This window comes from Malus domestica, chromosome 15 (assembly GCF_042453785.1).
Source record: "Malus domestica chromosome 15, GDT2T_hap1".
Taxonomy (NCBI): domain Eukaryota; kingdom Viridiplantae; phylum Streptophyta; class Magnoliopsida; order Rosales; family Rosaceae; genus Malus; species Malus domestica.
In genome coordinates this window covers 8048128-8072386 of record NC_091675.1, presented here as the reverse complement: position 1 = coordinate 8072386, position 24259 = coordinate 8048128, and the positions used below count along the sequence as shown (strand labels likewise).

Genomic DNA, 24259 nt, shown 5'->3' with positions numbered 1-24259 from the left:
ACAACAACAACAACAACAAAGCCTTTTCCCACTAAGTGGGGTCGGCTATATGAATCCTAGAACGCCATTGTGCTCGGTTTTGTGTCATGTCCTCCGTTAGATCCAAGTACTCTAAGTCTTTTCTTAGAGTCTCTTCCAAAGTTTTCCTAGGTCTTCCTCTACCCCTTCGGCCCTGAACCTCTGTCCCGTAGTCACATCTTCGAACCGGAGCGTCATTCGGCCTTCTTTGCACATGTCCAAATCACCGGAGCCGATTTTCTCTCATCTTTCCTACAATTTCAGCTACTCCTACTTTACCTCGAATATCCTCATTCCCAATCTTATCCTTTCTCGTGTGCCCACACAACCCACGAAGCATCCTCATCTCCGCTACACCCATTTTGTGTACGTGTTGATGCTTCACCGCCCAACATTCTGTGCCATACAACATCGCTGGCCTTATTGCCGTCCTATAAAATTTTCCCTTGAGCTTCAGTGGCCTACGACGGTCTCACAACACGCCGGATGCATTCTTACACTTCATCCATCCAGCTCGTATTCTATGGTTGAGATCTCCATCTAATTCTCCGTTCTCTTGCAAGATAGATCCTAGGTAGCGAAAACGGTCGCTTTTTGTGATCTTCGCTAGATTGCTCCGGTCATTAGTATGGATAAGTATATAAATGGATAGAGATAGGAAAGCAAACACAAGATGTACGTGGTTCACCCAGATTGGCTACGTCCACGGAATAGAAGAGTTCTCATTAATTGTGAAGGGTTTACACAAGTACATAGGTTCAAGCTCTCCTTTAGTGAGTACAAGTGAGTGATTTAGTACAAATGACATTAGGAAATATTGTGAGAGAATGATCTCGTAATCACGAAACTTCTAAGTATCGGAGTGTGGTGTCGTCTTGACTTGCCTTATCTGTCTCATAGGTAGATGTGGCATCTTCTCTGGAAGTACTCTTCCTCCATCCAGGGGTGGTATCTTTAACTGGTGGAGATGCACAAGGTAATGTATCAATTTCACTTGAAGCTTACTTGTAGTTTCAGGCTTGGTCAAGCGCGATACAAACCATGTAGTAGGAGTCCTCCAAGTCGCCGAGCTAGGGGGTCTGCTGAAAGAGGTGACAGACAAGGTAAGCAATCAGAGCTCCGACTGATTGTTCACCTTCTCCCCATCTTGCAGCAGCATGAAGGATAAAGAGAAGAAAAATGAGAAGAGATGATATGAGATACTTTTGCTTTTGAAGAAGTAACTTTCCACAGGCTTATTCTTGAACTGAGCTGGAGGGTTTTCTGGTTTCCTCCAGAGTATAAGGCCGGCTGAAGAATTTGAGGGTCAAAACAAGTCCATCAAATCTAGAGTACGTTCCACCCTGCTGATATGGGATACTTTTGCTTTTGACAGAGTAATGGATGTATCGGCACGTGTGCTGTTACGCTTGTCTCCACATGCTTCCTTGTATCCTTCGCACTTGCCCTATCTGTTCCTCAAGCAGATGCGGAATCTTCCCTGGAAACATAAGATGTTGAAGATGAGTACTCGAGAGCAATGCCAGGTAAGTAATCAGGTAAGGGGTTCCAGGCAGTCAGTTCCTGGCTGGAAGCTTGATTCCAAGTGCTGACTGATTGCTCTCTTTCTCCTTGTCTTGCAGGTAAAAACAAGGCCAAAGGAAAAGACAGGGAAAAAGCATGATATGGGATACTCTTGCTTTTAACCCTGATGATATGAGATATTCTTGCTCTAGTATAGCTTGTTTGCAGAGGTATTATCGGGGGGAAAGAAAGCTGAATATTTCGAAAGGCTTCGTTGGGAGTGCCCTCTCAGATATGATGAAGGGTTGAGCATTTTTGCAGGTCTGCCTGTCCGTTGGGGATGGAGGTCGACATATATAGGAGTCTCCCTAACAAGTAGTAATGCTATTCCTTTACCCTGCTTGGTCATAGCACGGTAGTGGGAGCTGCCAGTTTCACATGTTTTAACTCTGTCAGAGCACTTTGAAAAAGTGGTCTGTGGTATCTGGCTCTCGAGATTCGGAGAACGATGCCTCTTCGATTTTTGAGAAAGCAATCATGCTGGGGGTCTGGCTCTCGAGATTCGGAGAGCAGTGTCTCTTCGATTTTTGAGGAAGTAATCATGTTGGGAGTCTGGCTCTCGAGATTCGGAGGGCGGTGCCTCTTCGATTTTGGAGCAAGCAATCTTGTTGGGAGTGTTGTCTCGAATGTGAGTAAAGGTTGGGCATGTTTGCTAGTCTACCTTGCCACGAAGCACAAAGGTTGACACACAGGGACTTTCCAATTATCCAGCAATGGTACTGTTCCTTTACCCTCTCTTCGATTTTGAGAAAGTAGTCATGTTGGGAGTCTGGCTCTCGAGATTCGGAGGACGGTGCCTCTTCGATTTTGGAGCAAGCAATCTTGTTGGGACTGTTTTCTCGAATGTGAGTAAAGGTTGGGCATGTTTGCTAGTCTACCTTGCCACGAAGCACAGAGGTTGACAAACAGGGACTTTCCAATTATCCAGCAGTGGTACTGTTCCTTTACCCTTGTGGGTAATAATATGGTAGCTAGACCTTCAAAATTTATGTGTCTAAACTTTGTTAGTGTTGTTTCTTTGCTATTCTTTTACCTTTCTTGGTCAGAGCGATGTAGTGGGAGCTGCAAGCTTCACGTGCTCAACTTTGGCAGAGAACTTTGGCAAAGTTATCTGTGGTACCCATGAGCTATTGTTGCGTGTGGGAAGTGGGTGATTGAACAGTAAGATTCATGTGCTTTCTACTTCACCAGAAGTCTTCGACAGAATGCCCATAATTTCTGCAAAGCTGAGTGTGCGTGTGACAGGTGCTGACAAGGCTAGAAAAGTAGGTGCCGCTTCGATTTCTGAGATCGGCCCTCGTGGTCTCTGAGCAGCCCAGCTTTTGAGAAAGCGAGCGCCTCTTCGATTGATTCGGAGAACGATGCCTCATCGATTTTTGAGAAAGCAATCATGCTGGGGGTCTGGCTCTCGAAGATTCGGGGAGCAGTGTCTCTTCGATTTTTGAGAAAGTAATCATGTTGGGAGTCTGGCTCTCGAGATTCGGAGGGCGGTGCCTCTTCGATTTTGGAGCAAGCAATCTTGTTGAGAGTGTTTTCTCGAATGTGAGTAAAGGTTGGGCATGTTTGCTAGTCTACCTTGCCACGAAGCACAGAGGTTGACACACAGAGACTTTCCAATTATCCAGCAATGGTACTGTTCCTTTACCCTCTCTTCGATTTTTAAGAAAGTAGTCATGTTGGGAGTCTGGCTCTCGAGATTAGGAGGACGGTGCCTCTTCGATTTTGGAGCAAGCAATCTTATTGGGAGTGTTTTCTCGAATATGAGTAAAGGTTGGGCATGTTTGCTAGTCTACCTTGCCACGAAGCACAGAGGTTGACAAACAGGGACTTTCCAATTATCTAGCAGTGGTACTGTTCCTTTACCCTTGTGGGTAATAATATGGTAGCTAGACCTTCAAAATTTATGGGTCTAAACTTTGTTAGTGCTGTTTCTTTGCTATTCTTTTACCCTTCTTGGTCAGAGCGATGTAGTGGGAGCTGCAAGCTTCACGTGCTCAACTTTGGCAGAGAACTTTGACAAAGTTTTCTGTGGTACCCATGAGCTATTGTTGCGTGTGGGAAGTGGGTGATTGAACAGTAAGATTCATGTGTTTTCTACTTCCCCAGAAGTCTTCGACAGAATGCCCATAATTTCCGCAAAGCTGAGTGTGCGTGTGACAGGTGCTGACAAGGCTGGAAAAGTAGGTGCCTCTTCGATTTCTGAGATCGGCCCTCGTGGTCTCTGAGGAGCCCAGCTTTTGAGAAAGCGAGCGCCTCTTCGATTTCTGAGATCAGCCTTCGAGGTCTTTGAGCAGCCCAACTTTTGAGAAAGCAAACGCCTCTTCGATTTCTGAGATCAACCCTCGTGATCTCTAAGCAGCCCAGCTTTTGAGAAAGCAAACGCCTCTTCGATTTCTGAGCAGGCGCCTCTTCGATTTCTGAAGCTCCGTCGAGTGCAGATTTTTATAGGGGCTGGCATTAAGTTCCAAAGCACACTTGAATCTCCACCAGTAGAAGCTTCATTCTTGCACTTCTAAGATCTTGATTTGTCCGACCTCTTCTCTCTTCAACACCTTTGAAAATGTCTGGCCCCTCCGACCGTCGTTTTGACTTGAACCTTGTTGAAGAGGCAGCCCCGCCTTCTCCAGACAACATATGGCGCCCATCCTTCGTCTCCCCTACTGGTCCTCTTACCGTTGGGGATTCCGTGATGAAGAATGATATGACCGCTGCGGTGGTGGCCAGGAACCTTCTCACTCCCAAAGATAACAGACTACTTTCCAAACAGTCTGATGAGTTAGCTGTTAAGGATTCGCTGGCTCTCAGTGTTCAGTGTGCAGGTTCTGTGTCTAATATGGCCCAACGCCTATTTGCTCGAACCCGCCAAGTTGAATCATTGGCGGCTGAAGTGATGAGTCTCAAACAGGAGATTAGAGGGCTCAAGCATGAGAATAAACAGTTGCACCGGCTCGCACATGACTATGGTACAAACATGAAGAGGAAGCTTGACCAGATGAAGGAAACTGATGGTCAGGTTTTACTTGATCATCAGAGATTTGTGGGTTTGTTCCAAAGGCATTTATTGCCTTCGTCTTCTGGGGCTGTACCGCGTAATGAAGCTCCAAATGATCAACCTCTGATGCCTCCTCCTTCTAGGGTTCTGTCCAGTACTGAGGCTCTAAATGATCCCCCTCCGGTGCCTTCTCTTTCTGGGGCTCTACCGACTGCTGAGACTTCTCCTAAGCAACCTTTGTGAAGGCTCCCTCTTGTGTGTTTATTTTGACTCATGTATATGTACATATTTGTAGCTTATCGGGGATATCAATAAATAAGCTTTCCTTCATTTCAACGTATTGTGTTAGATACACCAAAGCCTTCTTCGCTAAGTTCTTTGAATTTTCTTTTGTTGAAGCTTGTATGTTGAAGCTTTCTGAGTGGAGCATGTAGGTTGGGTAGTGTTCCCTTAATTTTCCGAGTGAGGAAAACTTCTCGGTTGGAGACTTGGAAAATCCAAGTCACTGAGTGGGATCGGCTATATGAATCTTAGAACGCCATTGTGCTCGATCCTGTGTCATGTCCTTCGTTAGATCCAAGTACTCTAAGTCTTTTCTTAGAGTCTCTTCCAAAGTTTTCCTAGGTCTTCCTCTACCCCTTCGGCCCTGAACCTCTGTCCCATAGTCGCATCTTCTAATCGGAGCGTCAGTAGGCCTTCTTTGCACATGTCCAAACCACCGTAACCGATTTTCTCTCATCTTTCCTTCAATTTCGGCTACTCCTACTTTACCCCGGATATCCTCATTCCTAATCTTATCCTTTCTCGTGTGCCCACACATCCAACGAAGCATCCTCATCTCCGCTACACCCATTTTATGTACGTGTTGATGTTTCACCGCCCAACATTCTGTGCCATACAGCATCGCCGGCCTTATTGCCGTCCTATAAAATTTTCCCTTGAGCTTCAGTGGCATACGGCGGTCACATAACACACCGGATGCACTCTTCCACTTCATCCATCCAGCTTGTATTCTATGGTTGAGATCTCCATCTAATTCTCCGTTCTTTTGCAAGATAGATCCTAGGTAACGAAAACGGTCGCTCTTTGGTATTTCTTGATCTCCGATCTTCACCCCTAACTCGTTTTGGCCTCCATTTGCATTGAACTTGCACTCCATATATTTTGTCTTTGATCGGCTTAGGCGAAGACCTTTAGATTCCAACACTTCTCTCCAAAGGTTAAGCTTTGCATTTACCCCTTCCTGAGTTTCATCTATCAACACTATATCGTCTGCGAAAAGCATACACCAAGGAATATCATCTTGAATATGTCCTGTTAACTCATCCATTACCAACGCAAAAAGGTAAGGACTTAAGGATGAGCCTTGATGTAATCCTACAGTTATGGGAAAGCTTTCGGTTTGTCCTTCATGAGTTCTTACGGCAGTCTTTGCTCCTTCATACATATCCTTTATAGCTTGGATATATGCTACTCGTACTCCTTTCTTCTCTAAAATCCTCCAAAGAATGTCTCTTGGGACCCTATCATACGCTTTTTCCAAATCTATAAAGACCATGTGTAAATCCTTTTTCCCATCTCTATATCTTTCCATCAATCTTCGTAAGAGATAGATTGCCTCCATGGTTGAGCGCCCTGGCATGAACCCGAATTGGTTGTCCGAAACCCGTGTCTCTTGCCTCAATCTATGCTCAATGACTCTCTCCCAGAGCTTCATTGTATGACTCATTAGCTTAATACCCCTATAGTTCATGCAATTTTGTACGTCGCCCTTATTCTTGTAGATAGGCACCAAAGTGCTCGTTCGCCACTCATTTGGCATCTTCTTCGTTTTCAAAATCCTATTGAAAAGGTCAGTGAGCCATGTTATACCTGTCTCTCCTAAAAGTTTCCACACTTCGATTGGTATATCGTCTGGGCCTATTGCTTTTTTATGCTTCATCTTCTTCAAAGCTACAACCACTTCTTCCTTCCGGATTCGACGATAAAAAGAGTAGTTTCTACACTCTTCTGAGTTACTCAACTCCCCTAAAGAAGCACTCATTTCATGTCCTTCATTGAAAAGATTATGAAAATAACCTCTCCATCTGTCTTTAACCGCGTTCTCTGTAGCAAGAACCTTTCCATCCTCATCCTTGATGCACCTCACTTGGTTTAGGTCCCTTGTCTTCTTTTCCCTTGCTCTAGATAGTTTATAGATATCCAACTCTCCTTCTTTGGTATCTAGTCGTTTATACATATCGTCGTAAGCCGCTAACTTAGCTTCTCTCACAGCTTTCTTCGCCTCTTGCTTCGCTTTTCTATACCTTTCACCATTTTCATCGGTCCTCTCCTTGTATAAGGCTTTACAACATTCCTTCTTAGCCTTCACCTTTGTTTGTACCTCCTCATTCCACCACCAAGATTCCTTTTGGTGTGGGGCAAAGCCCTTGGACTCTCCTAATACCTCTTTTGCTACTTTTCGGATACAACTAGCCATGGAATCCCACATTTGGCTAGCTTCCCCCTCTCTATCCCACACACATTGGGTGATTACCTTCTCTTTGAAAATGGCTTGTTTTTCTTCTTTTAGATTCCACCATCTAGTCCTTGGGCACTTCCAAGTCTTGTTCTTTTGTCTTACTCTTTTGATATGTACATCCATCACCAACAAGCGATGTTGATTAGCCACGCTCTCTCCTGGTATAACTTTGCAATCCTTACAAGTTATACGATCCCCTTTCCTCATTAGAAGAAAATCTATTTGTGTTTTTGACGACCCACTCTTGTAGGTGATCACATGTTCTTCTCTCTTCTTAAAGAAGGTGTTGGCTAAGAAGAGATCATATGCCATTGCAAAATCCAAGATAGCTTCCCCATCCTCGTTTCTCTCCCCAAAACCATGGCCACCATGAAAACCTCCATAGTTGCCTGTCTCCCTGCCCACGTGTCCATTTAAATCTCCTCCTATAAATAACTTCTCCGTCTGAGCAATTCCTTGCACCAAGTCTCCAAGATCTTCCCAAAATTTCTCCTTCGAACTCGTATCCAACCCTACTTGAGGTGCGTACGCACTAATCACATTGATAAGTTCTTGTCCTATTACAATCTTGATTGCCATGATTCTATCTCCTACCCTCTTGACATCTACAACATCTTGTACCAAGGTCTTGTCTACGATGATGCCAACACCGTTTCTCGTTCTATTTGTGCCCGAATACCAAAGTTTAAACCCTAAGTTTTCTAGATCCTTTGCCTTACTACCAACCCACTTAGTTTCTTGTAGGCACATAATATTTATCCTTCTCCTCACCATAACTTCCACTACTTCCATAGATTTTCCCGTTAAGGTTCCTATATTCCACGTTCCTAAACGCATTTTGCTCTCTTGAACTCTACCCTTCTGTCCTAGCTTCTTCACCCTCCCCCGTCTAATAGGATCAAAGTACTTCTTTTGTGTGTCCCGGGTAAAGTTGATAGGAGCATATGCTCCCAAACAACTTTGAGTGGAGTCGTTCGAAAAGAAGTTTCTATGGCCCCCTTGCTCATTTAACACTGCATCCGGGTGCCGATGGAGATACAGCGACCCTTGCTCACTTATCACTGTGCTCGGGCCACACAGCGCGCCACTTACGGGTGACGCCCTAGCTTTAGCGCGATTTTGTTCTGGATTCATTTTCATAAGGATTCGACGTGATCATGGAGTGCCGGCTGTCGACTACCTGACGCCCTCCCCCTCCTCCTTTATCCGGGCTTGGGACTTTACAGTTGAAGAAAATAGAAGTATACAGTGTGCAAGCTTAAAAACTCCCATTAGGAAATAGAAAGAGCTTTCAAACTCCTGGCTTAGAACTTGGACAAAAATTGTCTCAAACTCTAGATCACACAGCATCCTACAAAATATTTGACACCAGACAAACATAATTTTTTTTTATTTCAAAGCTGTATGGCATCTTACATGGAACGAACAGCTGAAACATCAACAGGCGGACCTCCTTCGATTGTATTGATGATCTCAAGAATGACAGGAGCAGGATCAGCTTTGTACAGTTGGAGAGCTTGCCTAAAAATCAGAAGGGGGGAGATAACATTACTAAACACCTGTACCATACGTACCTCAGCACGGATAAACATGGACATAGAGATACAACATGAAGAGGCGGGGGGAAGAGAGGGGAGAGCGAGAGTAGAAGGGGGACAACACATTTTTATTGAAGGAAAAGGCTCCATAGCCTTTCCATGCCAAATCTAAACTAAACATACTTGAACTTGACACGAGCCTGGGCATAGTGCTCCATCCGAATCAAAGCATGTCCCCATGCATTCCAAACAGGGACAACATCAATCTGACAGAAGTCCCACATATCCATAAGCATAACATGCTTCAAATAATCATTCCAAAGAAAAAACATACAATTAAAAAAAGCAGCAGACTTTAACTACAAAGTTCATCTATGATACTTACCTTGCACTTTTTGCATGTATATACAGCCATGCTGTACCGTTCATCTACAATCAGCCTATCACGGAGACGGGCAGATGACTCTTTATCGGCAATATCATCTAGAGAAGCAGCTATTCCAGATCCCAGAAGGCTTTGGAGCAGCTCAGCGCGTCCTAGCCAAATGTCTGCTTGCGACAACACTTCAGATAACTCATCTGTGGACTGACTGCCCACACTAGAGCTACCAGCATCAGAGGATGCATCATCAATGTCCCTGCTTCTTTCAGAATTACTTGACAAATCATTACCACCCACAATCCTTCTCAGCAGGGATTTAGCGTAAAGTAGCCCCTGCAAAAGCATGCCATGAGAACTAATATTGCAATCCGCATCACAAACTAAAATGCACATAAAGATGATTGCATAGCAAAACCATAACCCTGCCTTTACAAGGTAAAGATGAATGCTCTTCCTTTGTTCGTTATGGAATTTTAACCATGTTGTAAATGCTTTCTGGAAGTATACCTGTACAAGCGTCTCTGTGGCATGATATGCTCGACCAATTATTTCCATAGATGCATTCTCAGGCAATTGTTGGGAGCTCAGCACATTCTTCATCTGTTTAACACACAAATCCAATGCACTTTTTGCAGAGACAGAATCATCAGAACATAGAGAAATCAGTGCCTGCAAACAGAAAACCCAAACTGTCAGCCAGCAGTAGCAGCATGCCCAAACAAGACCATTGCATGCTGAAGAAACCACTAATTAACTAATTATAAAGATAAAAAATTTACAAACCCATGCCAAAAAAACTTCATACAAGGAAAGTATACGATTAAGTGTAGGTGGACTGATGAAATTAGAATTCCACAGAAGTTTGAACAACGATTTAATATAAGCCATGGATGCTCCCATATGTTCTACTTCTACATATGAAATGGACAAATAGCAGTATGAAAATCATTATTTACAATGGCAGCATGAAACATATTTAGCTTTAAATGGAAGTTGGAACATATTTAGTTTTCCTATCTTTATTATACATCTAGGGGTGTTTATAAAAGAAAACTGATGCCTTGTAGACGCTCCTGCATCAAAAAACCAAAATGTACATACTCATTTCACTAGCATACCTTGAAAAGAGTAATGTCAGGGGCACTTTCATAACGGTGAGATGCACGAACAACTTCATCCTTCGTTGCATCACCAGTTAGCATCCATTCTTCAGAAATGGAAATAGCAGGAAGACGTTCTTGCCCATCAACAGAATATGTTGAAGCACGATCCTCTTGGATACCAGCCATGGCCTCCCAAGCTACTTTTTCTGATGGCGTCAAACCTGAACTCTTTCTTTTACGGTAAACATCTTTTGGGGCGGCCCTGTCTCCGGTATTTCGTGGAGCCCAAGAGAAAGCTCTGCGAGCCTCCTTTTGCAGGTTACTTAGACTGCTCGTGAAAGAAGACCTCACAGGTGCACCTGTTCTTGTTTTCTGCTTTGATCTTGTCCCTGAAACAGATACTCGATATTCTCTCGGGGGAGAGCTAATACCGATAGCAATAGCTTTAGCAGCATAGGCAATAATGACATTATTGTCTCTCAACAAAGGAAATTCTTTGAGAATCTGTCAAAGAAAACAAATGTGAATAAGCAATCAAAGAACCACAAACAGAGAGATCACAATCCAACTAGTATGCCTTCATGCAGTAAGTAGTTGAAAATGATCATATGGTATTCAAATCTGTCTTAACACAGAATATGTCAAGTATTGGTGTGTGACTGAAGGCATTTCAGAAGTGATATCTAACCAAAGCAGCTGACTGTAGCTGTTTCCTCATCAGAAGAACCTCAAGTATCAGGTGAGGGTGCTCATGCAAGGAAGAACATCTTTGCTGCCATGGCAATGGCAAGGCAGCCAGAACACGAAGACCTAAAGCCCATGAGTTAAGCCGAGAAACCTCAACATCTGAAAGATTTCCTTCTCTTCGCTTCAGGAAGAAATGAACCTTTACAAAAGTAAAAATAAATAAACAAAATAAACATTTTAATTCAACCAAGAGTATATGAATGTATAACACACAAATAGTATTCTTTATTAGATCAAAGAAATTTCCATGAGAAAATTAGATAATTACAAGAAGCTGCTTTGACCGTAAATCAGGTAAAAGCTGCATTGCACCCATGGCAACTGGTAGAGCATCATCTGATTCACGTAGAGAAGATAGAAACCGCGAAGCTTCTGCTGGACCTCCACCACTGAGAGGATCTGCAGTCAAAAGTTTCACAAGCTGCCGGCCCTGCAATTCTCTCCGCAAATCTATGGATAATCCTGCACTTTCAGCCACTTCTAAAGCAGCGGAAACAGCTCCTTTTCCAGCTAATCTGAGTGCCAAGCCCTCAGGATCTTCTTTACACTCTGCTTCAACCTGATATTGAACCAAGAAGGACAAAAGAAGAGAATGAAACCCTACTTAATGTGACATGCATGGTACCACAATAAATAAATAAACAAGAAGAGCTATCTTGTAATATTCCTATCATATTTACTTTTCATTTTAGTCCATAGAGACCAGAATTATAACCTCTTGCCAGCTGCTAAAGTGCTCATCTGCACTTATAATGTGGCTGTACCTCTGCAGAGCTTGTCTCATATGCATGACCTAAGCATCCAAAAGAATTACATCAACAACAAAAAGATACAGTTCACCAAGTACAATAATGCAACATGTAAAACCTTTATCAAGCTTCACGTAATCAAGACATCAATTTAGCATTAATACAATATATGCAATTTATCAAATATTGAAGCACTACCTCCTTCCTAATGGAATCACTTTGAGGTAGGTGGCAGCTGCACATTGTGAGAACATCCAAAGCAGCATCCAGTTCCCATCTATGCATATACCTGGAACAAAATTTGTAAGACTACGACTCTATGGAAATAAGAATATAATGATTCTCATATAATCATTAGTGCATGTGTAACACCATTAACCACACCCCTCAGTTAATTGGACTATAAACATACGAGAAGGATTTGGCTGATTCACAACATGTGATGCCAGGGAAAGCTAACTATACTATGAGACTCGGAGACAATGAGAGCAGAATTACTCCCAAGTCCCAACTTACAGGAACAAGACATTTTCAAGGACCAAAAATAGATTCATAGATTCATACATTCCAGCAATATTTGAAATTAAAAAAGGCCACATATATAAGTGTTTTTTTATGAGAAACAAGAACCACTTATATAAGTTGAAATATCAAATTGGAACATTTTCAGTACTGGAACAAAAACAGCTCCGCAAATGCAACAAATCTGATCAAAGATGATGGGTACGATAGCCGGATACTAGTATAATTCATTTGAGCTAACATTCACAAGGTAAATTATACACCCATGACATTACATACTTGAGAGCAAGTCTAGCAGCCACTTGTTTATCGTTCAACCGCAGGCAATACTGCCAACTATTGCTCCATATGCTATTTCCTCCATAAACGTGAGATTGTACAGGGACTGACCGAGTTTCTTCCCCACTTTCAATGATTAGCTGAAGTAAATGATCTGAAGCTCCATTACGTAGATAGCGATCAGACAGTGCAAGAGCATCCATGAGTTTACCTTCTTCTATCAATCTGTTAAATGACAGCAATGAGTGACTAGAAACGGTAATGTTACCTTCCTTTGTAAGCATGATGACAATATTATCCCAAAACCAATCAAAAGATAAATAGACTTGCCAACCCCTCCCTCCAAAGCAAAACGGAAAATTTCTGTTTAATGCTCCCCAAAACCAGATAATTTATGCACTGAAACTTCAGAGATAGTAAAGATGCTTTCCAGCATACTAAACAAATATTTCTCATAATTTCCCTATCTTCGTAAAGAACTATAATACCTCTGTACAGCTTTCTCATACGGTTCTTCATTTTCCCAATCAAAAGAAAGGAAAACTGAAGTATCAAGCTCAGCAACATCAGATTTTGAAGAGTCATCCCAAGGTTCAGTAGCTGCACCACCTTGGTCATTGAGGTCTGGTAAAGCTGTTGAAACACTACTGCTACCAACAATGTCATCAACTTCTGACTCAGTATCACTGTCAAGCTCGCGTAATCTCTTGATAGCTCTTGCTTCAGCCCTAGCCTCGCCACCATCGGCAGTTTGCTTAATTGTTACAGCAAACTCAGAAACTCGATGAAGGTTAGTTTGCATTTGTATCCATCGGTTTAAAGTTGGAAACCTGTACGTAAAAATAACAAGTAAAGCTAGGCAACAATAAGGCAAATACACAAAGAGAAATTGATTTACAGTCATGAATATAACCTCTCCGACTGATCAAGAGCAAACTCATAAAACAACCGATCAACATCAGGTGCCTGCAGCGATCCACCATCCAAGGAGCTTGAGATCGAAGAATCACTGCCATTGTACAAAATTGTACTCCCAAAAACACATGCTAAGACTGCCCTCACTGGGGATAGCTTAACCAAATGTTTAATGACATCTAACTGAAGAGGGTATAGAGGGATTCCGGGCAAGGATGAGGACCGGCAGTAACTATTAGGCTTAGCATCTTTGAAAGAGGGGGATAATACTTTATTTTCTGAGCCACTTTTAGGGAAGGTGGGAAAGACTGGAATGCAGGCCCATCCATGACCAGATCGTGGGGGATAAACTGGAGGTACACATGCTGAAATTACTTCATGGACAAAATCTGCACACATGATCTCAGCTACCTTAGCAGCTGCATCAGTGCTGCCTCGTTCAAAGACAAGACGAGTTAAAAGCTGCAAAATACAATAGCCACCATAATTATATCAATAATCTATCATAAAAGGAAATATGTAAACTACTAACATAAGAACTTTTAGCTTTCAAATCTAAGACACACGATTAAGAACCAAGAAACATCCAACAAAAGGATTTCATATGTATCAAACTAAACTAAATAAACAGACTGGCAAGTTCTGCGTCAAACAAAGATGCTAATATCCCTTCATAGATCATTCTTGCCTATACACTAACAATCCATCCAAACCATGCAATTTCTACGAATTAAATCTATTACATATGTTATCAGTTTTTCAAGAAATGAGAGTATCAGATTTAAATAGGTTCTAAAAGTGTATTAATTTGTACAAATACTAGCGACAGGAAAATAATTCATGTAATTGTCAAGTGTATCGTATTTCTCCTTTTCATCAAGTACACATTTCTTCTCTTTTTATAGGGGAGAAAAATTTTATTCAAGAAAGGAAATTAGAAAACAGGATGGACAAGAAGTCCACCAGGAACATAACAAGAAGAAACCAAACAAAGAAAAAGGAAAACCAAACAGGATCTTAGATCAAAATAGCAGACCATTCCAGATAAATCAAGCTAAAGGTGCAACCTTAAATTATTTTTGACAACCAAACAGCAGACCGGGGACAGGGTTAAACATTTTATCTCATCGAGTATGCATTTACTGCATGCAAGTGCAACATTACTGGTAAATAATGCATAAATTCCATGTACAAATACTCATCAGTTCCACATTTCTTGCCATCATATACATGCCTAAAAGTCACTGTACCATAGTACCAGAAGTTGCACCTAAACATATGTGATTCTACAGCCTTTTAAATTAAACCTATGATTTGATGAGGTTCCTGATATTAAAGTGCTTCCAAAAGTATTCCACTCTTTTAACTAAGTTCCAAAATGCCATCAATAAGAGAACATTAGAAAGCAAATACATATAATATAATGTACACACACTTTACTGCAAATACTTCAAATAATCTTACATCCTTGGGCCACTCATACACGAGTGAAAAAAAGTTGAAATCGTGAGTTGTATCTGTTCCATCAACTATGTCTCCAATTGCAGCAATATGGAGAATAAATTGTGAAAGATATGTCATGGGTTTGGTACTTATTGGACCAAATAATCTCTTCCCATTGTCCTTTACATCATAGCCAACAGGCTGCAATGTAGTTTCTCCAACTGCGGAATTTGATGGTATCTGTTTGGAAACTCTTAGCCCAAGTCCAAGAACTCCGTCTTTGTCGAGATCATAAAGAACCTTCGGGTCACCAGATGGGCCTTCTCCTTTAAAAGAATTTAGCTCTGTTTCTTCATCAGCTATGGCTCTTGCAAGATTATGGAGCTTACCTGTGTGAATTAAAGACATGATGAAGCCATACGAAGCAAAGCATCCATAAAACATATTTCCCCAGCCCTCCACACTAAAAACAAAAAGGATAATCTAGAAAAATGTACCACTGAGAAACTGCCGCTTTCCCTTGTGAGCATCCTCAATCATATGATGTAGCATATCGAGAACACGCTCCCGTTGTCCTAGTCTCTGGAATTCCTTTGGTGAAGAAATGATGTTCTCCCCAGACAAAGTGACCTGAAGGGCTGGAGAATTATCCTGGATGAGTAGATCAAGTGTCCAGGATAAATAATTAAGTAATCTCAAATATAATTTTTTAATGCAGTAATCATTCTGCAAGCTACTCGGGACAGAATGTAATCACCAAGAATTAAAGAATGGAAGAACAACAAGATAGAAAGGAATTAATTTGTTTATATCCTGGTTCGTCAACTTCATAAAAAGACGGTGCAATCTTTTAATAAGAACTCTTTATCCTACATAGGAATATAAAGATCACCTGATCCAAGAACTCATGTAAACGCTTCAGAATTCGTTTTAAAACAGATATAACTGCCACTTCAAGGATCTGATCCCAGTACATGGAGCCTATCTTTGGAGAAACTCCTGGATATATCTCAGACAGCATAACTTGAGCCTGCATATATGAAAAATCGAAGCTTGTTGTAAAACCAAACTACTGGAGTCTGTATGTCTGTTAACAACAAAAACACCTCATAACAAAGCCAACAAAAAGACAAAAGGAACACAGAAGAAAATATGGGGAAGACGAACGTTCTGGAATACATCCAGAGACGGTTTCCAATAACAATCCAATGATACCAATCGAGGCAAACTTTACTTTCTTCCAAGCTCATGATATTTCTGACACATGACATGAAGTCTTACAACTAATACTTCAGAAGAAAAGGCAATGCAAAGATCTTTGCCTATGAAGGCCGTGATAACACAAATGTTGGTCTGGTATTAAAGTATTTGCGGCCTACTGTGGGGGGGGGGGGGGGGGTGGAAGAAAAAGCAAAACTGATGCTGAAACCTTCAGATTATCCTATTCACATCAATTTCTCACAAAAGTATCAGAACCAAGGTGATTTGGACCACTCAATATCAAAACATTGAAAAATCCAATGTTTTAAAGTAAATACTTCATGTCTTCTGGAAATTAGACAATTCAAGAATCACAAAATAATCTAAGACAAGCATATATAAGGACAACGAATCAATTTTTATGTGGTTGTGCCACAATTAGGATCTTAAAGTTCCAAGTTTATTTGAGCATTGCCTGATCCAAAAGCTGCTGGGACATCTTTGCAGACCTAGCAGAAGTAGCAGCAGCATCGACACAAAGAAGAATCTGACAGGAAATATATACAATATCAGCCCATTAATTAAATATTCAACCTCCCTGAAGATAGTGGGGAGTAGAGACTTGGTAGTCTAAGCACTTACTGCAGCCAAGGGACCTAACTGGGAGCGTAATGAAGAAAAATCCAGATCTTGTATTGTAGAAGTCCCACCATCAGTAGCACGAGAGACTACATCTTCTACCTAGAAAGGCCATCTTATGAGACACTACAGATGAAGGCACCCCAAGGCAAAACAAAGCCAAAAGAAGTCTACATGGAACAAGTACAGATAGTCAAAGCAGAAAAGCATAAAATAAGTAGTTACAAGACATGATTTGAATCATACAGATTGTCTTCTGACAGCACGATCCACCCACTCAGCTAATTCAAGAGTAGCTTTATCTTCTGCAGACAATGAAAAGCGATGCACTGCTTCTTCGCCAATGTCATACTTTGCTCTTTGCATGCACCTGCAACATAAAAGAACAACTGCAATATTAATTCACCTTTGGAAAATTGGCGTCAGAAATCTCATATTAAGTTTAACTGATGATGTATTATGATCTTCAAAATATCATCACTGCTTTCTATCTTGTTTTTTGGACAAGGTTTATTTCATTTAATGCTGTCATCTTTTTTTTTTTTGGGGCGATCGTCATAGTTCATAGTTGTCATAAACTACCATTTGAAAACCAGTGATTTATAACCAATATCCAAAAATCAATTCACACTAAAGAACAGATTGAACACTACATAAGTTCCACAAATAAGAAAATAAAAATTATAGAACTCACAGGTTAAGTAGCTTAGATGGTGCGGCACGTAATACAGTTAATGCCTCCTTCCACTGCCACTGACGTTCAGATAATGGAAGAAGACGCTGCAAAATTGACAGCCGCCATTCCCACTCTTCAATGAAATGTTTAGCAATTGATGCTCTCCACTCCAACGCTTGTCTTCCATCCCTACTAATGCCTTCACTTAGAGCATTATCTAGTTCAGCTACAGTTGACGGAAGACAGTGATTTAATATTGATAGTAGTTTCCCAGTAAAGGATATAACCAATTCATTTCCCCCTTCACATGTTTCATCAGTTTGTTCTGAAGCATAGTGGTGTGATCCAGAAGAGCTCCCCGGTGAAGCACAATGATCCAAATTGAGAGAAAGATCATCCATATGTAAAAGTGAAATTATGACATTTGCCATCATGATCTACACCACCATTGAAAAGAACCATTAGAAAATAATAGCAAACAAAAATGGAAAATAAAAGCAGTGAACTAAGAAAACTGATGGCATTCCAAACAAATCAAGAGCATTTAGATTCAAAGAAAAACATGAAATTTCAAAATGAAGTTGGAACATAATACCAAAGACAATCCATTTGGCAAGCTAATTCTCTAGCATCAGAACATGATGGATAAACAACAGTTATGCATTTGTCCATGAATTTTATTTTATAGTTACACAAAGTTTCAAAGACAGCATGCAGAGATCTGCTCAAGGAAACATGTGGCATAGACTCGCAAGTTGAACTTTCGAGATAAACATACGAAAACAAAACATTTCTACAACCACAAAAAAGGAAGTTTAAGTGAAATGTTACCTTGCGAAAAAAAGAAAACAATAAACAACTTTCAAGCATAACATAAGAAACAAACAATTAAGTGAAATGTTACCTTGCGAAAAAAGAAAACAATAAACAATTTTCAAGCATAACATAAGAAACAAACAATTAAAGAAAAACGCACTAAAAATTAGATTACCTTGCGAGGGATATCGGTGACAGCCTCCAAATGGTTCTGCAGATCTTTCAGATGGCTAAATGCAACTTGATAAAGACCGTCACTTTCACCAGTAATACTCCTTTCCATCACGCCAACTGCAAGAACAGCTGAATCTAGAGCATAGCGCATATGCATGAGTTCAATATCCTGCATCCTAAGAGAAAGGTGAAAACATCAATCATGATATGCAAGGGAAAGCAATTCCACATTTAACAATAAACAGCACTGATATCTGCCGGAATGTCAGATCAACAACTTAGAAAAGAAAAGCAGTCACAGAACTAGCATGAGTGGAATTTTGGACACACTTCCTATTCACAAAATGATTTGTTTTCATCCCTTTCTTTGTATGTCTAGTAATACATGATGCAAACTAAATCATGCATAACAAAGATTGACACCCAATAAGATATGATACAAGAATGCTCACCTCTTCCAGGCTTCTAAAGTTGATGCAATTGGCTGCATGCTTATCAATTCAATGGCCTCCTGAAACTTTATGCCTGGAACAACATCAAACAATACCTACAGAGAATGAACCCATCACATATCACATTCTAACATTGGAGGACTCAAAACTATTAAAAACGGAACCATTACAATGCTAACTATATCTTTAAAGCACCTAAAGAACATATTCAGGGAACAAAAGACAACAGTATAACTTTATATCCAGAGAAAATCAACTGCAAGTGACAAGTTACGAACTTACGACACAGTATGACAACGTTATTACATAATGCACCAAAATAAATAACCGTAAGTCTATGCATATGTACAAAAAAAATGGTTTAAGAAAAATGCCAGAGTAGATGTTTCCATAAATCATCACCAAAGGTTTTCTCATGGTAAGGTGGATGTAGTGGATTTAATGTGGGGTAGAATAACATTAAATTTTTTGCTTTTCATGGGGGGTCTTTGCTAAAGAAATTATAAGTTACTATTTAGAGTAATTCATGTTGATTGGTGAGAGTCTGGGCTGAGCATAATCTGATTCTTATATGTCATCATTGTACGTCTGATTTCGATGGCCATGTTGTCCATCCTTCCTGTAGTTTTTCTTGCTCTGTGTTTGATCAAATGTAAGTTTCCCTTTCAAAAATAACAACATAGTTATTTTGACGACTTACCCGAAGAGGACTTTGAACAGAAAGCCTTTCCAGTACGAAATTCTCGACAAAAGGATCATTCTCAGCATCTTCATTACTGGAGGCTAGTTGTTCTTTAGCAGACAACATCAATGATGATTTTGAATTCCATGATTTACCAGAATTGACACAGGCAACAAAAGAGGCAAGATCAAGCCGATAACAAAGAGAATCACAGAGATATTCCACACAAGATACCTGACAAAGAATACCACATATAGTCACATTTTTCCTTTGTTAAAATTGATATCATGCCAGAAAAATATCACACAAGAAAGACTTTAGGGGCAAGTACCTCATCCGATTGATTACTATAAAGAGAAGATTCTTCCAGGCGTAAAACCTGTGACTTGCTTCTCCACAGCAGTTGCATTAATTTCCTTCGTGCTGCAGTCTTGCCAGATAATAAATCCCAACCCATGGCAGCTACCAGGGGCTGAAGTCGGGGAAACAACAAAAGAATCTGCACATAGATGGACAAGAAAGGCTAGTCAAAATAGTATCAATACAATATCAAACAAAAAATAAGTGATCCCACAGAATAATGATAATATCATTTCATACTCACATATTGAATTTAAACATAAAACTGGGCACATACATTGCTAGCTTCTTGAAGCTGCTCCCTCTTCACAGCAGACAAAGCAGTATCCATGACACATTCAAGGACATGTAAACCAGAAACACGGGCATAATGGTACATGTCTCTCATGCAAAATCCGGCTACAGTGTTGAAGGTACAAGTTTGATCAGAAACATCTGCCTCAGGATTCAACCCAGCAAGATATCTTTGAAGACGTTCAAGAGGTGGTGGAATCTGGTTGTCATCAAGAGATCTGTACTTCTCAATCTCTTCTGAGAGCAACTCATCTTGAAGAACCTGCAGGAAGCCATAAAGTCAATATTACCTCATGCATGGCTCAGAAGCAATAGTAATACATATTGAATGGCACCCAAAGGATGATAAAAGAAAATATAACGTATTTGATTAGTAATGTTCAAATACATCTCATAATTATGGTCAATGAATTAGAGGTCGCACTTGGTGCGATGGCAAGTGCCTTCGCCCATGAGCGGTAGGTCTCGGGTTCGAGACTTGGGAGCAGCCTCTCCATAAATGGGGGTAAGGCTAGCCGACATTCACCTCTCCCAGACCCTGCGTAAAGCGGGAGCCTTGTGCACTGGGTACGACCTTAGGAAAAAATGCTATTGACCATGATATATATTTGAAAATATAAACTGCATTTATCGTACAGCATTAGCTTGTTACATTAGAATAACCATCATAATCAGATTTGAACTAGCCTACACACCTTATGAAACTGGCTGAACTGATCTACCTACTTCAGGATTAACGAATTTATACACACATAGACATGAATTGATCTAGGTTTAAAGATACTTAGCACCAAACTTCAATAAAGAAAAGCTTTCCAAGTTCTACTTTGCACACACAGATAAATTTTAAAAAAATAAATAGAAAGTCCTTTCCAACTGAGTATTGTAGCTTTCCAAGCAACCTGGCCAGTTAGCTTCACCACATAATGATATCCATTGCATAACAAAATAACCAGAATCATTCAATGAATCATCTAACAAGAAATTAGTTGCAAGACTACTGGCCTAATAAAAAAAAATTCCAATAAAGAATTAACCATGCAGAAACGATTACAAGTAAAATTGAAAACATTACATGTATCATTTCAACAAGACGTCCAGAACTTGATGCAAGAGCAGCACCATAAATCCCCAGTAACTTTTCTCGCATGTCACGCCAGGAATCTCCATATCCCTCCTTTCCTGATGACACCATCTTGAGAAGATCTTGCAGAACCATGCTGTAAGAAACATTCAACAAATGCAAATAAATGTTTAGAAGGAAGTAAGTATTATATATCCTAAGGCCGCATTTGGGATTTCAAGTAGCAGATGCCCTGCTACATCACCGATAACAACTACTTCTCTTTCTGATATTTCATTCCCAAAATTCATCCGAGAGCAGTAAATCATACTCCTATTCCCCCATCTGAGAACCACCCCTCCTAATATAGCACACAATTCATGAAGCATCTTCAAAGTATTATTTATAAAGATTTCTTAAAATGAACAATCCTCCTAACAACTAGCAAAAACTCTGAAATATCTGTCAATCTTCATATTTGCCTAACAATTGGAAAATTCAAGAACTTATTAACACAATTCACCCTCACATTGTTGTGTTCTTCGAATTGTTTTAAGGAAAATTTAAATTCAAACTCGTTAACGAAACAATTGTGCTAAGAATAACATTTATGGTACTAAAATAAGTACAAAACATAATCTATAAAAACACTTCACAAGTTGTACAAACAAATATTCGTTCAAATTTTATAGACATACCGATACTTGTTCTCCTCCACTCCATAATCAAGTTGAAGAAAACGAATCCGCGAAACCACTCCATCGACATCACCATTCTTCATGCCCTCTTTCATAGCATCTAAGTGAGCTAACTGAACACTCCTCTGTATCAAACCAAGAACTTTCAAATCCTCCTCGGAGGTTCCCCCTGCATTTTCGTCCCTCCTCACCGTTAGAGCTAAACCCGAAGAATCATCTCCCTCCCACCCCCTCACTTGGCTCTGTATATTCCAACACAACGCCTCGAAAACATCTCGGTACTCCCAAACTACACTCCTTAAACACATCAATTCGCCTTCCTCAATCGGTACAACGCTTGGCGCCTCATTTCCACTCCCAACATCAGCATCAGCAGACTCTACCGCCACAGAACCCGGCTTCAACCTCTTGACCCCCAATTCCAACACCCTATCCAAAACTTTCACACAGCTATCTAATTCCCCACTGCCATCTCTTAAATCCTTGCTAGTATCATCACTCTTCTCCAACAACTCCGCGCGCTCTTCGAAACTCTCGCTCTCGCCCAAACCCTCTTTCTCCTTCTCTTTCTCTATGCCCTCCAAATCGAAATCCTTCCGCAAACTCTCAGATACCCGGTCGATCAGTTGCTGGACTAGCAATAAGAACTCGGCTCGCAACCGCAGCGTTTCGGGATCGAAGCTCCACGCTGACGACGCATTATCGAATTGCAAGAGCTCGACGGTCGACAAGTAAGTGAGGAGAGCCGGCGACGGACAGGATTGCGACCAGAGAACGTTCTCGAACCGGCCAGACTGCGCGACGATGGTCTGGAGCACAGCGAGAGCGAGCTCGGGGTTACGGGCTCGGAGGGCGATGAGAACCGCCCGGAGCGGCTCGAATTGGGCGAGATAGAGGTGGTTCGCGGCCAGGCGGGAGAGGATTTCGGTTTCCTTGTCCATTGCAGCATATAGAGCGGATAAAATAATCCCTAGCCCTGGGGGTTTCTGGATTTCAATCCGGTGTATCCTGGCTTGTTGGAGTGTTTGTTTATCGGGAAAATGCTGGGTTTTTTGGATTGGATGATGTGGACTGGAGGGAGAGGGGGATTTTTTATATTGCGTGTGGAGAAAGATATACCTGCATATGGAAGTTTATGTTTGGTTCTCGGGAAAGTAGATCGGCGGAATGACGGAAAAGCGACATCAGAGGTAATAATTTGACTGCACTGGAAGTTTCGAACTGAGGAACCGTGAAGAAAATTGGCATGAGCAGGGCAAACCGCCAGCCGGACAGTTTTGTGCTGTTATGTTACTGTTGAGTGAAACCTTTTTATTTTTTTTACAAATTTACAGTTTAAATTGTTAGACCATCTCCTTAAAATTTAAACATAAATTTAATGTTTAATAGTCAATATAAACACTTTTGACATCTTTTTAAGTTTCGTTCTCAAATTTGACCGTTACTGACAGGAGCTTTCTCTGCTGTATTTCATGTCATGTCACATAGAAATTGACATTTCGGTTTAAAAACATTAGTGTTGTATTTTTTTACTATTATTGGTGATGTAGATTTTTTAACATCTCATTTGGAAATACTCTTAGTTGTATGATTATACTTCATTGTCAACAGAAGAGTGTTATGTTACTCAGTACTATGGTTTTGTAGTATTCCTCTTCACTTGGAAATGAGAGGTCTTAGATTCGAATCTCGTGAATAACGAATTCAATACAAAATTAGATTGCACATTGTGTAACTTTATCGAACTCTTCCTCCCCTTAAAAAATGGATATATTAAAAATAAAAAATAAAACAAAATCAAAACAGTCTTATAAAGTCATCGTCATATTTTTCCATTTCAACCCCCCAAATCTTTTAGATGAATATCTGAAGACTCTAAACTTCATAAATCAATTAAAACATGTAATGAGTTATGAGTTCTGTCATATTAACATGATCATCCATTAAGTGACAATAAAAATTACCTTGATCATCCATTTTGCTGTTATTTGTGGGGCTGCTGGATTCTCCAGTATCCATTAAAGCACATAAACCATTGAGAACAGTGCATATGCTTTAGAGCAGTTCCACCACTGCTCTTTAGGTCGGCACTCGGGGCCAAAAAATGGATCGGTTCCCTTCAATTTGCTCCGCCCCAGCCCTTTAGGCTGGCATCCAGTCCAAGCCAGGCCACAGGCCAGCCCATAATTGACAGAGGAAAGAGACACCCCATATGACGTCACGCTGACACTAACGTGGCGTTAGCGAGCGTTTGAAATTTTTTTTGTGCCAGATGCGTGGGAAACACACACGACTAGGCGCATGTTGCCAACAAGATTGAGAGTCAGGGCCCGCATGTGCAGGTGCACCCAATGAACAAAATAGGAGGCCACATGACTCGTCCTGGGCTATTGGATTTCCAACGGCTAGTTTTTCTGAACCGTTGGATTTCCA

At 40.8% G+C, this 24259-nt stretch overlaps 1 protein-coding gene across 1 annotated transcript in view; it reads right to left on the bottom strand.

The window, feature by feature from the left end:
- LOC103423812 (uncharacterized) overlaps nucleotides 1–23083 on the bottom strand; it is a 28306-nt gene extending 5223 nt beyond the window's left edge. The window contains exons 1-26 of the mRNA XM_029094546.2: nucleotides 21827–23083; nucleotides 21141–21285; nucleotides 20049–20327; nucleotides 19743–19910; nucleotides 19430–19645; nucleotides 18730–18824; nucleotides 18279–18453; nucleotides 17306–17724; nucleotides 16858–16981; nucleotides 16615–16713; nucleotides 16448–16519; nucleotides 15665–15802; nucleotides 15270–15423; nucleotides 14794–15161; nucleotides 13328–13791; nucleotides 12903–13244; nucleotides 12415–12639; nucleotides 11812–11902; nucleotides 11580–11657; nucleotides 11133–11423; nucleotides 10806–11003; nucleotides 10133–10621; nucleotides 9522–9683; nucleotides 9018–9347; nucleotides 8816–8898; nucleotides 8511–8615 (exon numbers count right to left, since the gene is read on the bottom strand). Of these exons, the coding sequence (XP_028950379.2) occupies nucleotides 8511–8615; nucleotides 8816–8898; nucleotides 9018–9347; nucleotides 9522–9683; nucleotides 10133–10621; nucleotides 10806–11003; nucleotides 11133–11423; nucleotides 11580–11657; nucleotides 11812–11902; nucleotides 12415–12639; nucleotides 12903–13244; nucleotides 13328–13791; nucleotides 14794–15161; nucleotides 15270–15423; nucleotides 15665–15802; nucleotides 16448–16519; nucleotides 16615–16713; nucleotides 16858–16981; nucleotides 17306–17724; nucleotides 18279–18453; nucleotides 18730–18824; nucleotides 19430–19645; nucleotides 19743–19910; nucleotides 20049–20327; nucleotides 21141–21285; nucleotides 21827–22767 (6251 nt within the window). The 5' untranslated portion in view covers nucleotides 22768–23083. The remainder of the gene's footprint in view (nucleotides 1–8510; nucleotides 8616–8815; nucleotides 8899–9017; nucleotides 9348–9521; nucleotides 9684–10132; nucleotides 10622–10805; nucleotides 11004–11132; nucleotides 11424–11579; nucleotides 11658–11811; nucleotides 11903–12414; nucleotides 12640–12902; nucleotides 13245–13327; nucleotides 13792–14793; nucleotides 15162–15269; nucleotides 15424–15664; nucleotides 15803–16447; nucleotides 16520–16614; nucleotides 16714–16857; nucleotides 16982–17305; nucleotides 17725–18278; nucleotides 18454–18729; nucleotides 18825–19429; nucleotides 19646–19742; nucleotides 19911–20048; nucleotides 20328–21140; nucleotides 21286–21826) is intronic.
- Nucleotides 23084–24259: the final 1176 nt, after the last annotated feature.